Source organism: Balaenoptera physalus (genome assembly GCF_965194825.1).
Source record: "Balaenoptera physalus genome assembly, chromosome: 19".
Classification (NCBI taxonomy): Eukaryota; Metazoa; Chordata; class Mammalia; order Artiodactyla; family Balaenopteridae; genus Balaenoptera; species Balaenoptera physalus.
This window is the reverse complement of record NC_138900.1, coordinates 6,897,755-6,912,837: the sequence shown is the minus strand read 5'-3', so window position 1 is coordinate 6,912,837 and position 15,083 is coordinate 6,897,755. Positions and strand designations below refer to the sequence as shown.

Here is a 15,083-nt window from a genome sequence, read left to right as displayed (position 1 = left end):
GTGCCCCCTGCAGTGAAAGCGCAGCAGAGTCTTTACCACTGGACCACCAATGAAATCCCCCCAACTGCATTTTTAACATTTAAATTTTAACTACACAATCAATACATCAGTCCTCTCTTTAAAATATTGTTTTGGCCACCACCAACAAAGCTAAGCATCCCCTGGTCACTATCCTTGATCCTGGTCCCCACACCCATGAGGTACCCGGGTTAAAAGCCGCTGTGTATCTCTTATCTACGTACTTGTGCGTACATTCATAGCCAGAGGAAATGATTTTATTCATATGTTTTCTCTACTACACAGGGGATCATACTGCATGTGTCACTCCAAAATTTGTAGCGTTTTCAACAGGTTTTCCTCTCCTTCTAGCTGCTGTAAACCAGTCCACAGTGTGACTAGACCACATTTTATTTATCCGTGCCTCTAATGATGGACATTTAGAATGCTCCTGATTTTTTCTTTATTATAAACAATACTGCAACAAGCACGCTCACTCATGCTTTCTCGGGCACAGGCACAGACACTTTTCCAGGGCAGATCCCAGAAGAACTGCTGGCCACAGGTACCTGCATTCTGGTTTTGCTAGGGACAACCAAACTGCCCTCCAACTTGCCTGTATGTGCTTTTATTCTAACTGGCAGTGCCTGAGACAACCATTTCCCTACAACCTGCCAGCACCTGAAATTAGGAAGGTATTGCCAACCTGATGTATGAACTGCATTAAAAAAATAATAATGATAAAAGCACCAACCATTCAGCACCACTGTATGTCGGCATGTGTTGGGTAATTCACAAATATACCTCATTCATTCAGTCAACAAACATCCACTGAGACTTAGGACAGGACAGGCCTTGGGCTGGGCAAACAAAGACAATATGGCATGGCCACCCGTCCTCAAAAACCCAATGTTATAAATGTGATGAAAGAAAAGCTACCAGAATTGAAAACAGGTAGTCAAACAAAAACCTGTGCACAAACATTCACAGCAGCATTATTCCCAACAGCCAAAAGGTGCCCCCATCTCTAACCACCCTTTGCCTCCATCACTCCACTCCAGCCCCACAGGCCTTCTTGCTGTTCTTCACACACGCCTAAAGCACTCCTGCCTCAGGGTCTTCGCACTTGCTGTTTTCTCTCTGGAACACTCTGATGGCCCCATAGCTCACTCCCTTACCTCCTTCAGGTCTTTGCTAAAATGTCACCTACTCAGTGAGGTCTTCCCCAGCTATCCTTAGGACCCAGCATCATCTGAAATACAATATATTCCATTTACAGACCTCGTTTGTTGTCTGTCTCCCCATTAGAACGACGGCTCCATGAAGGGCAGGATTTTGGTCTGTGATCTCCACTGCTGTACCCCAATGTCTGTGACAGCTGCTGGTCACTGGGGGCACTCAGCAAATGCTTGTTAACCCAATAAACAGATCCAGGTTGCTTTGTGCCAGGTACTATTCTAAGTGCTTTCCATATACTAATTGGTTTACTTCTCACTGCTTCTACCACAGGGTAGGTGCCATTAGCATCTCCCTTTTAGAGTTAAGTAACATGCTCAATGTCAACATAAATGTCAAAGTCAGGATATGACAAGGTTCCTGCCCTTAAATAATTCAGAGTTTACTGAGGGTAACAAAGAGATAAATTGTTGGACGACAGGTAGACACTATGAAAGAGCTTTGGTTAGAACCTACTGGAAGCCCAGGGGAGGGGCAAGGACACTGTCCTAGAGAAGGAAGGGATGTTTCAGCCTGTTTTGAAGGATGTGGAGGAGTTAGTCAGGGTGGGAAGGGGTTAGATCAATAGGTCATTCCAGGCAAAAGCTCAGATGGGCAAGGGCTGCCTTGAAGAACAGTGTTAAATGTCCTGTGTGAAAACCACAAGATGCCAAAGAAGATACACAAATGGGTGATAAGCATGGGAAAAGCACTGTTAGCCGTCGGGAAATGCAAATCAAAACCACAATGAGATACCAGTTCACTGGTGCTGCTAGGATGACAATAACAAAAAAGGTGGACAATATCAAGCGTTGGTTAGGATGTGGAGAAACTCGAACCCTCATCGCTAGTGGGAACGTAAGATAGTGCAGCCACTTTGGAAAACAGTACGGCAGTTCCTCAAAAGGTTAAACAGAGTTATCCTATGATCCAGCAATTCTACTCCTAGGTATCTCCCAAGAGAAATGAAAACATATGTCCATACAAAACTAGTACACACATATTCCGTAACAGCCAAAAAGCAGAAACAACCCAAATGTCCATCAATTGATGAATGGATAAAATGAAATATTATGCAGCTTTAAAAAGGAATAAAGTTTCGACATATGCTACAAAACAGATGAACCTAGAAAACTAGACACAAAGGGCCACCTATTGTATGATTCCATTCATATGAAATGTCCAGAATAGGCAAATCTACAGAGAGAGAAAGCAGGTTAGTGGTTGCCTAGGGATGGGAGCATGGAGAACGACCACTAAGAGGTACGGGGTTTCTTTCTGGAGTGATAAATATGCTCTAAAATTAGATTGTGGTAATGAGTACACAACTCTGAATGTATAAAAACCACTGAATTTTACACTTTAATAAACGGATGTGAATTACGCTTTTTTTTTTTGCAGTATTTCAACAAAGCCATTAAACCAACCAACCAAGCATGGGATGCCAGGGAGGGGCTGAGAAGGCAGGGGCTGGGCAGAGCTGTTTCTAAAGATAGGATCACACTTTCTTGCTGGGATGAGTACAGCTGGTTGAGAATGGCTTGGGGAGGAGACTGTAGTTGAAATGCTCCAGTCAGCTGAGGCCAACAAGGGGCTCCAGTGGAAACGCAGCTTGGCACAGATACACCACAGATACAAGACTCAGTGAGGGGCTGAAGCACCAGGGCCAAGGGACTTTAAGAGCACCACAGGTGGACACGTGTTCTGTAGACAGAACCACACCACCTGTGCTCCCTCCCCAGCCTCTCTCTTGTAATCAACACCAGTGTCCCAGGGGAGAGGCAGTGATGTCAGTGGGGGAGGGAGGCAAAGGTCCAGGTTGTGGCAGAGGCAGTTGCCATGGAGATGGCTTCTCTGGGAACCAGGTGAAAACCACCAGAGGTGGGGGGCAGGGTGGCTTTGACTCTGAGATTAGAACCAATCACAGCCCTTACCTATCCCTGGGTATCAACCACCGCACTAACACTTCTGGACATTTATTATGTGCCGTGCCCTGTTTGTAGTGCTTTACCTGTACTGACTACAACCCAAAGAGACAGGAACTACCAGCGTTCCCATTTTACAGATGAGCAAACTGAAGTCAAGAGAACTTCAGTAACCTGCCCAAAGTCGCCCAGGTGGTTGGACTGACCGAGGCTGTCTGGCCCCAGAGCTAAGCTGGGGCATCAGGAGCCCCTCCAGTGTGACCCTTTTCACCACTACGCCCCCCCATCGCGTGCCATGTCCAGCACCCCCTTCCTGTTCCCTAATGACATCCCAGGCCATCTCTGTCACCTTCCAGACTAGTTTAGTGGTGCAGGTTTCACTCTCAAATCCAATTCGGTGCCGTCTGCTTTCCCCCACTGCAGGCTAGACTCCTGACGGCTTGGAGTGAAGCGGGGGCCTCAGCTGCTCTTTCCTGCCCCGTGTCCCCCCTGGCCCCCGCCGGAATCTGTTCCTGCTCTGGGTGGGGGCGGGCAGGAGAAGACGGGCAAAGGGCTACTGAACAAACCTAACAGCTCTGAGGTCTGGGGCCCTGCTGGCTGCTGGCCCTCAAAGCCCCCCGTGGGGCAGTCCTGGGGGACCTCTCAGGCCTGTGACGTGTTCCTGCTGTGGTTCCCTGCCTCTGCCTCAAACCCCCTCTCTTGCTCCCTCGGCTCCCCCTATGACTGGCCATCCCAATGGGTGCCAACTGCGTTCATTCAGGCCCTGCAACTTTCCTTTGTGCCCAAGCAAACCTGGGGGTATGGTGCATCCAAGGCCCACCTCAAGGCAGGGGTACAGGCTGTGCTGCAGCTGCCCTCCACCTCCCATCCCCCACTGGGCACGAGGAGCAGGTTTGCTGTGAGAAAGGGAAGAGCAGCCCTGACAGCTGGCCCTGCTACTCTCCTGCTGGGCATAAACAACTTAACAGAACACATCAGGCAAGGCCACCCTGACTGTGATGGATCTTGACACGTCTCAACACAGACAGAAACACACTGTCCAAAGCACAAAGGTGACCAAACATCACTCTCCTGGCTCAGAGCTGACGGCTGCTTCTTAACTAGCACAGCATCAACTCCACTGATAAAGGATGCTGGTCACAGACTTGCCCCTGCTCCCTGCCGGCCTCCAATCCAGAGCAAAACCCCTCTTCCCTGAACCCTCCCCAGTCACCTAACCCAGCCCAGCCCCTAGAAGTCCTCTCTGACACCCCCTTCCTGAGCTGCCCCATGGGCCCCCAAGGTGGGTGGTCCCGCAGCTGCGACAAGCAAGAAACCCAAATGGTTTGACTACATGTACTGGTGGTCCTGGGGGCATGGATGGCTGATGAAGGACACCAGCCCCCCTTCAGCAGGAACCCAACCTTCACGGATGACTCCCTAGAGACCCCCTTCCCTGCTCCCCACAAACACTGCCCTCCCCAACTGCACATAGGCTGGGCAGAGTCTAAGTGAGGCCGGCACCCTTTCAAGCTGGGTCAGTCCGGTGGGGGGCGGGGGGAGCAGCTCGGGGGGGGGGTGTGTGGCCCTGCACCGAGGAGTCCTCAGTTCCTTTAGTTCTCTGCTCTGAGCAGAGGATGACAGACGTGGGGTTGGGAGTAGGGGGGTGGGAATCACTGCACACAAAGGTCAGGGAGGGCCCCCGGCCCCAGCCTATCCACACTCGTGGTTTGTTGAGGTTTCTCTGAGTGACTCACCAACCTTTTAAAACTTGGATCTCATGGAAAAGTCTGGATTTCTCACTTCTATAAAACCTGAAGCTCTGTGCTGCCAGGCCGGCATTGTTGCAGGGCACATGGGCCGACCCTGAGCAGCACCCGTGCCTGCGGGGACAGCTCGCTCGCGGAGCCAGGCATCGTTCTAGGCCTTTTCACACGTTATCTCTGGTCCTCACCACTGCCCTCTGCTATTGTCCCTGCTCTTCTGATGCAGCACGTGGGGGCACAGCACCTTGCTGAAGGCCACACGGTGGTAAGTGATGTGTCCTGAGCTCCAGGACACTATGCTGTCAATTACCTTCAGTTTACCCTGTCCACTCCCTGTGGGCACATGAGGGAGGAGTATGCCAGGGCTGGCGCTAGCCTTTAGCTCCCAGATGAGGAAACTGAGGCTCCGAGAGAGGAGGCGTGGTAGGATGGACAACGCTCCCAAAGATGTCCACATCCTAGTCCTTAGAATCTGTGAACATTACCCTATATGGCAAAAGGGACTTTACAGACGTGGTTAAATTAAGAATCTTGAGATGGAGACACTATCCTGGATTTTTGGGGTGTGCCCTGACGTAATCACAAGGGTCTTTATAAGAGGGAGGGCAAGAGTATCAAAGGAGGAGATAGGGGACATGATGATGGAAGCAGAGGTAGAAGTGATTCAAGGAAGGGGCCATGAGCCAAGGAATGCAGGCAGCCTCTCGAAGCTGGAAAAGGCCAGGAAATGGATTCTCCCCTAGAGCCTCGAGAAGGACCCCTTTTAGACTTCTGGTCTCCAGAACTGAAAGAGAATAAACGCATGTTGTTTTAAGCCACTAAGTTTGCAGCAATTTGTTACAGTGGCCACAGGAAATGAAAACAGAAGATGACCATCGAGGGTGCTGGAGCTGGTGCAGCAGTATGGGGCCTCGCCAGGCTCTGAGAGCTGTGGCTACCTCTGCTGAGGAAGATGTAGCAGGAGCGAGGGGAGGGAAGGGACTCTGGAGGACTCTGAGCTGCTGGGCCACGTGGCAGACCTGTGTTCTGTGTGCCTGGCCCCTGCACTGCCCTTTCCCCAGCTGAACTGGCCTTGGCCTTCCGGCCCTTGTTTGCCAAGACGCCCACCCCCAACCTCTGCCCTCCTGGCCTGCATGACGCAGACACCTGCCCTAGTGCCCCCTCAGAGGCCACAGGATTGAATTCCCCAGTCTCTGTGCCTGAGCAACTCATTTAAAAATAAACTGATGCGGGACTTCCCTGGTGGTCCAGCAGTTGGGACTCCGTGCTTCACTGCAGGGGGCACAGGTTTGATCCCTGGTCGGGGAATTGAGATCCTTGTATGCCCCACAGCACGGCCAAAAAAAAAGAACTGATGCCTAGTGAGGCTACAGCACAGGGCTGGGGGCTGTGAGGAATGATTCTTGGGAATGAGGAGGGTCCTGACTTACCCTCTAAGTGCTCAGGGAAACAGTCACATACACAGACATCTGCCTTCGAGGCGGCTCTGAAAGCAGAACAAAGTGGGGTAGGAATACGAAGAGAAACAAACATGGGTTGACCTTGAGTTCTTAGTACGTGCTGGGCTTTACCTACATCATTTCATATAATCCCCTCAGCACCTAAGCCTTAAAGAGAAATAATTAATGCTCATAATTAGGCAGGCTCCGTTCTAGGAATTTTACATACATTTACCTATTTAATCCTCACAATAATCCCAGGAGGTGGGTCATCTTATCCCCATTTTATGGATGAGGAAACTAAATCACAGAGAGAAGATGTCACTTGCCGAGGGTCAAATAAGTGGCGTTGGGAATATGAACCCAGCAGGCTGGCTCCAGAGTCAAGGCTCTGAGCCACTTTTCACTTGATCTTAGCCAAAAGGTTGAGAAGTGATCTGAGCCACTTTTCAGAAGGCAGCTGAGGCCAAGGCAGAGTAAGGGCCTCATGTGCACCCTTGGCCAGAACTAGGTGGTATGGGCTTGGGATTGAAACCTGGGTCCATCTGATGGAAAACTCGGTGCCTCTGCCATCACGGCAGGCCCGTCACCTTGACTGGGAGACCAGTTTGAGGTTCTGCGATAGGACAGGTGAGGAGGGCCTCCTCTGGGACAGGGGATGGGGAGGGGCAGGTCACAATCAATACAATTTGGCAATTGTGAGCAGCAGCAGACCCGAGGTGAAGGTCCAGGCTTGGTGGCCTCCCAGCAGGCTACATCCTGAGCTGGGGGTCAGGGACCCCACACATCTGAGAGCGGACAGGCTCTCCCTGGGACCAGCAGGGCCTTGGAAGCTGTATGGCGGAGGCCCGGGCTCTAACCAGCAGTGTGACTGCACACGACACCTTGCCCCCTGCAAGCTGAGCGGGTCAGCCTCTGTGATCTGAGTCTGTTCTTGGTAGTTCTTGGCATCGAGCCTGATTCTCAGGGTCCTGCACAGGTTGCTCTCTCCCCCCCTCCCCAAACCCCTCCCTTGCTGTGCTGGGGCCTCTCTCCAATCCAGGGCTCCACTAACCAGGAACCGTTGCCAGGTGCGCAGGGGGGCCCCCAGAGAATCCCCCCACTCCCCCTCCCCATCAAACAGCCAGGGTGATGCAACTTGCCTGCAATTGCCACCTCACTCCCCAAGCCTGGCTCCTCCGCACTGAAAAAGAGTCCCCAGCAGCCCCACCCATGCTCCCAGCCCCAGCTCAGGAGCTGAAGGGCCTGGGGCAGCTGGACCCCAGAGGACTTTGTGAAGCTGGGGGAGGCCAAGGCATCTGAGTCCTGGATGGGCAATAGGTCCAGAGGTGGGCGTGGGGAGAGGGCTCAGGGTGCCAAGACCTGGGCTCACAGGCACCACTGATGACCCACCGCCCATAAATTCGAATATGCCCTGAAGGGCTAGGGAGCTCAGTGTGTAAGCTGGCACCAGCTCTGCAGGACTGAGTCAGGCCGCGTGGGTCGGGTAATTGGCACCAGAACTCAACTTTATGGGACCCAACAGATGGAGAGAGAAAAAGGCACAAGGGGCTGGGACAGGGGGACCAGGGTCTTCTCAGTCAGCAAACACTGCAATCTACTGGCAGCAAGATTCCCACACTAAGTTCATTCCCAGGTATTAAAAAATTATCTTACCTGGTCATCCTCTCAAAACCCCATAATCCCCGTCTATGAGACAAAACCAAATGGAGGGACATTCCATAGAATATCCAACCTGCACTCTTCAAAACTGTCAGGGTCATGAGAGACAAGGAAAGTCTAAAAAGCCTTCGCAGACCAAGGGTGGCTAAAGAGACGCGACGACTAAGTGTAAGACAAGACGGCATCCTGGAGGGGATCCTGGAACAAAGGAAGGGCGTTAGGGAACAACTGGTGAAATCAGAAGACAAGGTGGTGTCTAGGTAATAGAAACGTACTGATGTTGGCTCCTGAGTTGTGACAAATGTACGAGTGTAATGCAAGATGTCCAGTGACAGAGACTGGATGAGGGGTATAAGGGGACTCTGCACTGTCTTTGCAGCCTTTCAGTACATCTACAATTATTCCAAAATAAAAAGTTTATTTAAAGAAAAATACTCTACCTAGTCCACCTGTTATAATCTAGAAGGTCTTTTCGAAGAAGACTGGGGAGTGACTGTGCCCCCTCACTGCCAGCGGCCTGTCCAAGACTCCCCTAATCCCACCTGCTATCGCTCAAATATCTACACTGAGGAGTGGAAGTCGGTCCTTACTTCTTACTTAAAAGAACTTTAAAAGCACTACTGCTGGGCTTCCCTGGTGGCGCAGTGGTTGAGAATCTGCCTGCTAATGCAGGAGACACGGGTTCGAGCCCTGGTCTGGGAAGATCCCACATGCCGTGAAGCGACTAGGCCCGTGAGCCACAACTACTGAGCCTGCGCGTCTGGAGCCTGTGCTCCGCAACAAGAGAGGCCGCGACAGTGAGAGGCCCGCGCACCGCGATGAAGAGTGGCCCCCGCTCTCCACAGCTGGAGAAAGCCCTCGCACAGAAACGAAGACCCAACACTGCCATAAATAAATAAATTAATTAATTAAAAAAAAAAAAAACCAAAGGAAAGGGAAAACTCTCCTTTAAAAAAAAAAAAAAGCACTACTGCTTAGCAATGGAGATAAAACATACCCACCTCAGTAACAGTAATAATAAAAACCCCTTAAGTAGCACCTACTGTGTGCCAAGCACTAGTCTAAGCGCACTTGACCTGGATTAACTCATTTAATCCTCAAAACAGTACTAAGAAGCAGGTACTATTAACGGCCACGTATATCAGTACGTTTCTATTAACTCAACTCCATGCTTTATTCTGGTACTGTTAATGGTAACCGAGGCACAGGGAAGGGAAATTGCCAGTTAGCTAGTAAGTGGGGTGTACTCAGCGTTTGAACCCAACAACTTGGCTCCAGAGACTGTGCTCTTCACCACTACTCTATGCTGCCTTGGTAATAACGTAGCCCCTATAGGGCAAGAGTTGGCAGAGTGGACAGTAAGTATCCTAAGGGAACACGGTCAGATCCCGTGTAAGACTTCCTGTACGCAACAGCAGCCTGCACGAGGGATATAATGTACAATACGATAAATATAATCAACACTGCTATATGCTGTATATGAAAGTTGTTAAGAATGTATGTAACTGTAGGAGGTGACGGATGTTCACTAAACTTATTGTGGTAATAAATTCACGAGGTATGTAAGTCAAATCATTATGTTGCACACCTTAAACTTATACAGTGCTACATGTCAATTATATCTCAATAAAACTGGGACATGCGTAAAAAAGAGCACACGCGTTTGGAAGGAAAAAAAAAAACACCTGTGCCTCTTCACTCCCAGATAACGCTCAAGATCAGGGTCCCCCACCTTCTTTGGATCTTGATTCAGTCTCATAAGCACCACAAAAGTGATGAAAAGCTGAACTCCAGGTGTAAGGTCCTGATGTGGATGAATGCAGGGTGGGAAAAGGAGGGGTTTCTGCTGCACAGGAAAGACCCACATCTACTTGGGGCTGGTGGAGGGTCCAGTGCAGGGGGAGGGGATGGCTAGGAAGCCCCATCTCTTTAAGCAATGGAAGTACAGATCTCCCTCTTTCTGGCAGAGTGTGAAGACTGATCTAGTAGCAGCGGGCGGGGTGAGGGGGGGCAGCCGAGGTAGAGGATCCTTCGAAAGGAAGTCTAGGGGAGGGGCAGGGACAGAAGAATGAACCAACGGGCCTGAAAGGAGTGCTAAGGATAAGGGCTGAGGAGAGGCAGGCAGGGGATGGAGAAAAGATAAGACTGAGGGCGATGACAGACTCCCTGCACCAAGATGGGGCTGAGCGTCCATCATTTGAATGGGAGAGGGCGGGGATGGCTGGAAATCACCTTGGAGGAGTGAAGGAAACACAAGAACGACCTATTAGCAAGTGTTGCATGTTTAAGTGTTTGGGGCTCCGGCCACGGGGTTTGGAACGGTTGACGCTGGGGCCCAGAGTTCCCTCCTACTTATCATAAAAGAGGCTGAGCGAGCATGTAAGTGGTGGGATCTGGGTTTCACAGGAATGGACTTATTTCTCACAAACGACCCCACCAGGTACACTTGATTATTCTCCTTACTTTACAAATAAACCCCTATCTAAGAGGCTAGAGAATTTAAGTTATTTGCCCAAGGCCACCCTCGCCGGTCTCTGATTTGAACGGAGCGTGCTCTGTGACTCACGCCAGATTCTAAGCCACAAAAAGTGTTGTTCTCAGCGTGGGACGGCAGTTAAGGATAAAGAGATCAACATGTGGCTGACCGGAAATTCGCGAAGCAGGGGAAAGGAAAGGAGAAATAAACTAGTGCGGGTCTCAGGGAAGAGGAAGGGCCGAGTTACCAAAGCAGAGGGAGCAGAGAACCGGACCCCGGACCACAGGGAGGACGGGGCCGGACCCCAGAGTCAGAGGAAAAGAAGGGTCGGAACCCCCGAGGTCGGGAGGAAAGCGGGGCTAGATCCACAGGTCAGAGAAAAAAGAGGCCCGAACTCCCGGGGTCGGAAGGAGGAGGGGGCCGGATCCCGGGATCCCCAAGGGCGGGCGGTGAGGCCCGCCACACGGTTGAGGCCGCGCGGGGCGGGGCGCGGAAGGATCCGGGCAGGCCGCGCTGCGCCACCCCCGGTATATCTGTCCCCAGTCCCCGGGGTCGCCTCATTCCCCATCCTCAGATCATGATCTCTCCTCACACTACCGCGACGCCACCTCAGCCCGCGTAGCCCCGGCCATGGCTCTGTAGCCGCGACCCCTCTGTGCCCCCGGCCAGTCTCCCCGCTCACCGCGCCTGCGCTCTCCGCTCCTGCCTTCTTTCTTCAGCCGAGGCCGCCGCCGCCTCTCCTTTGCGCAGCCATGGAGTGAGTAACCGCTCACCTCTCCCTCTCCAACGGCCTTTCCCGCCCTTTCGAAGCTCGCGGCCCTCAGGACCGGGCCTGGGGGGTAGGGAGACGAGACTGAGGAATCACGGTCGCGCAGGCGCAGAAGAGGGAAGACGGGCCGTTCGCGCGCGATCGAGCATGCGCACTCGGCCCGATGGGGGGAGGGTGCGTTCTTCCAGACAATGTTGGTGTTTAAAGACAGCCCCTGTGCGTTTGCGCCTGCGCACTAGTTCCCAGAGAGGGTGGTGGTTCCCCCCCGCCCTGAATGAGTCTGCGAGCGATTGCTCATGCGCATCTGTCCACCAGCGGTAGTATTTCTATGCAAAGGGCGGGCAGTAAGCAGCCGCACGTGCGCACTGACCCCCAGGAGGGCGGAGGCCTGAGGGAGCAATGGGGCCGCTACGGCGGTGGAGCATGCGCTTTAGCCCTCGGCGAGAGAGCCGCGTGTGAATGGTGGAGAGTGGGGAGCTGTTCTCTGCCTGCAGGCTCTACCCGCCGCCTCCACTTTGCTCATCTTCCCTCAGTTTCATTCAGTCACCTGCTGGGGGCGGGGGGGCTGGTTTAGATTGACAGGGGAGAAGGCGGGACTTAGAAACGACCCGTTTAAGGGGATGGAGCTAGGATAAGAGGCGTCACGGAGGGTGGGGCTTGGGGGGGGGGGTAACCCACCGTGAGAAGGGGCGGGACTAAGAAAACCTTTAGCTGAGGGGATGGGGGCGGGACTTGGAGGGACAGTGGTGATCACCGCAAAATTCAAAGGGAAGGGTGGGATTCGAATGGATGACATTGATGAAGAGGCGGGACAGGGGGGAATTCCCCTGGGAAGAGATTTGAGATGGACTCTAGGGAGGAGGTGGGGCCTAAAGGTTGTATTTTAGAGGAAGAGGTGTGGCTGCAAAAAATTCCCCTGGGATTGAGTTTTTTTTTTTAATGAAACGGAATATTATGCAGTAGGTGGGAGGGACTTAAGGAAATTCCCCTGGGAGACCATAAGGTTTCTGTATTGGAAGAATTGGGTCTGGGGAATTCTGAAGAAAAGTAAGTCGGGCCTAAAGAGAATTCCCTTGGGAGTGGGTGGGGCTCAGATTTGGGGAAAGAAAGGGCAGATTTAGAATTCTGAAAGGGCAAGGAATCCCGGGGCCCTGGGGGTATGGCTTGGTTTCCCCGTGGCTTTGGCAGTAGGTGAGGCTGGCCCCGACCCACTCACTTTTGTGTCACACTCGTAGGTACTCCACTTGTGTCTTGGTGCCTGTCTTCGTCCAGCTGAGTAACCTCCAGAGCCTCCTCCCAGTTGTTGGTGCAGCCTTCTCCATTGCCATCCGTGCCCAACGCCCGTGCTGCAGCCATGTCACTCCTGGCGACCCTGGGGCTGGAGCTGGACAGGACCCTGCTCCCAGCTAGCGGGCTGGGCTGGCTCGTAGACTATGGGAAACTCCCCCTGGCCCCTGCCCCCCTGGGCCCCTATGAGGTCCTTGGGGGAGCCCTGGAGGGCGGGCTTCCAGGGGGGGGAGAGCCCCTGGCAGGTAAGGGCAGGCAAAGAATGGAGGTGGGGTGAGCTGGGCTGTGGGGGGCAGGGGAGAAGAATTCATTCATTCACTTTTCATTCATTCAGTAAGTATCTATTGAGCATGTATAATATGTCAGGCACTGTCTTAGGTGCTGGGGATACAGCTGGAAACAAGACTGACATGATCCCTGCCCTCTTGGAGCTCACACTCTACTGGGGAGACAGACAAGAGACATATTAAATGATGATGCATGGGGATACGTGGGAAACACTTAGTAGCTGAGCTTAAAAATGACAACAAGGACACGTTTAGAGCGGGGAGCCAGGAAACCCTCTCCAAGGCAGTAACATTTTGGCTGAGACCTAAAGAATGGTAAGGAATGAGCCATGAAAAGGGAAGAGCTTTTCAGGTGGAGGAAACAGCATAGGCAGAGCTCCTGAGGCAGGAAGTGTTTTATTCATTAGTGTATCCCAAATGCTTGGTACATAGTGGGTTTTCAATAATTAATTAAAGATGAAACAGGGTGTGTTTATGTGTGATTTAGTTTGCCGTTTACGAGTAAACTAGAGGGTAAATCAAGAAACCACAGATGCAGGCTAATCAGTAAAGAGGATGTTGGAATGGTTGAAGAAATGGCTGGTTGACTGTTTTGTTGTTTGGGTCATTGGTTGGTTGACTGGTTCATTGATTGTTTGGCTAATTGGTCGGTTAGTTGGCTGGTCTGTTGGTCTGTTGACTGGTTTGATGATTCGTTGATCGGTTGGTTGACTGATTGGCTGGTTGGTGGTTTTACTCAATGAATGGGACGAATGAGGTAGTTGTGAGTGGGACCTGGCTGGGTAGAGGATTAGGAACTCAAGGAGCTTTCTGTCCCTCTCCAATCCTCCAGGCGACGGCTTCTCTGACTGGATGACCGAGCGGGTCGACTTTACAGCCCTCCTCCCTCTGGAGCCCCCCTTGCCCTCAGGTGCCCTCCCCCCACCTTCCCCACCCCCACCTGACCTGGAAGCTATGGCCTCCCTCCTCAAGAAGGAGCTGGAGCAAATGGAAGACTTCTTCCTTGATGCCCCACTCCTCCCACCGTCCTCCCCACCCCCGACACAGCCAGCACCGGCACCCTCCCTCTCCCTCCCCCTCCCCCTGCCCACCTTTGACCTCCCCCCGCCCCCTGCCCCAGACACCCTCGACTTGCTGGCCATCTACTGCCGCAGTGAGGCCGCGCAGGGGGACTCGGGGTTGGCGCCCCTGTCCCCCCCACCGCAACCCCCTCCTCCTCCCCCTCAACCCTCCCGCCCCACCCCCTACCCCAATCCTGCCGCCACCCGAGGGGACCGCAAGCAAAAGAAGAGAGACCAGAACAAGTCAGCAGCTCTGAGGTACCGCCAGAGGAAGCGTGCAGAGGGCGAGGCCCTGGAGGGCGAGTGCCAGGGGCTGGAGGCCCGGAACCGGGAGCTGAGGGAGAGGGCTGAGTCGGTGGAGCGGGAGATCCAGTACGTCAAGGATCTGCTCATCGAAGTGTACAAGGCTCGAAGCCAGAGGACCCGGAGGAGCTAGCTGGGCGGGGTCTTCAGGCCATAGCGGGGGTGCTGGTCTTCAGCTGTGGCTCACTTCTGTTTCTGGGGCTGAGGTGGGAGGTCCCCAGTCATCCCCCTGCCTCTGGCTGCCTTCCAAACCTCCCCCTCCCCCTCCCCATCCTCCCCCTTCCTCCTCCTTCTCCCTCTCCCTCCCCCTCCCCCTCCTCCCCCCTTCCTCCTCCTTCTCCCTCTCCCTCCCCCCCTCCCCTTTTATCCTTGCCTCCTTTCCTGTCCATTCTGAATTTGCTCCCCTCCTCCCTCCCCAGAATCATGGAATGTTTGGCCTTAGTCAACATCTATACCCTTCAACTAACAGCTGAGGAACAGAGGCCCATGGGGAATTGGGGGGGCAGGGGAGAGCTTGGAAACCTGGTCTCTCAAGCAGGGAAGTGAGGCCAGGAATCTCTGCAGAACGTCTATGCAAAGGAGGACAGGGAAGCCATCTGGAGACTAAGTCAGGGAGGGCTTTAAGAAAGGTGCCCGTAGAATACAAGCAAAATAAGCCAAGTGACCTTGGGGAACTACATTTGGGGGTGGAACCAAAAGGTGGCCGAGTTCACAGAGCAGGTGGATAAGTGGGCAGCTGGGGAGGTGGGCGGGTGAGGGGAATGGCCATAATGGGTGACTGGGTGTTCATTTTAGCTCTGGGAGGAAATCAGTGTTTTGTGAAGGTGCTGGGGGAGGGGCTGCATCTAGGTGAGGGAGGGCGGGGACTGATCCTTTCTGGGAGTTGTGAGTGGAAATAAAATGAAGAATTTCCTCTG

At 52.9% G+C, this 15,083-nt stretch overlaps 3 protein-coding genes across 4 annotated transcripts in view; 1 reads left to right on the top strand and 2 right to left on the bottom strand.

Moving 5' to 3' along the window:
* IL4I1 (interleukin 4 induced 1) overlaps nucleotides 1-11,270 on the bottom strand; it is a 39,548-nt gene extending 28,278 nt beyond the window's left edge. The window contains exons 1-3 of the mRNA XM_082435940.1: nucleotides 11,142-11,270; nucleotides 7,978-8,181; nucleotides 6,313-6,368 (exon numbers count right to left, since the gene is read on the bottom strand). Coding sequence (XP_082292066.1) covers nucleotides 6,313-6,368; nucleotides 7,978-8,168 — 247 coding nt within the window. The 5' untranslated portion in view covers nucleotides 8,169-8,181; nucleotides 11,142-11,270. The remainder of the gene's footprint in view (nucleotides 1-6,312; nucleotides 6,369-7,977; nucleotides 8,182-11,141) is intronic.
* The window catches only part of NUP62 (nucleoporin 62), a 25,522-nt gene extending 14,243 nt beyond the window's left edge, over nucleotides 1-11,279 (bottom strand). The window contains exons 1-2 of one of the 2 annotated variants that reach the window (XM_082435945.1): nucleotides 11,142-11,223; nucleotides 6,313-6,368 (exon numbers count right to left, since the gene is read on the bottom strand). The gene's annotated coding sequence lies outside the window, so the exon portion shown is untranslated. Of the gene's footprint in view, nucleotides 1-6,312; nucleotides 6,369-11,141 lie in introns of both variants that reach the window. The other variant, XM_082435944.1, reaches the window with a different exon arrangement.
* On the top strand, nucleotides 11,078-15,083 carry ATF5 (activating transcription factor 5). The gene is made up of 3 exons (XM_082436012.1): nucleotides 11,078-11,216; nucleotides 12,464-12,760; nucleotides 13,635-15,083. Exons 2-3 carry the CDS (start codon nucleotides 12,583-12,585, stop codon nucleotides 14,297-14,299), a joined length of 843 nt encoding a protein of 280 aa, XP_082292138.1. The 5' UTR covers nucleotides 11,078-11,216; nucleotides 12,464-12,582; the 3' UTR covers nucleotides 14,300-15,083.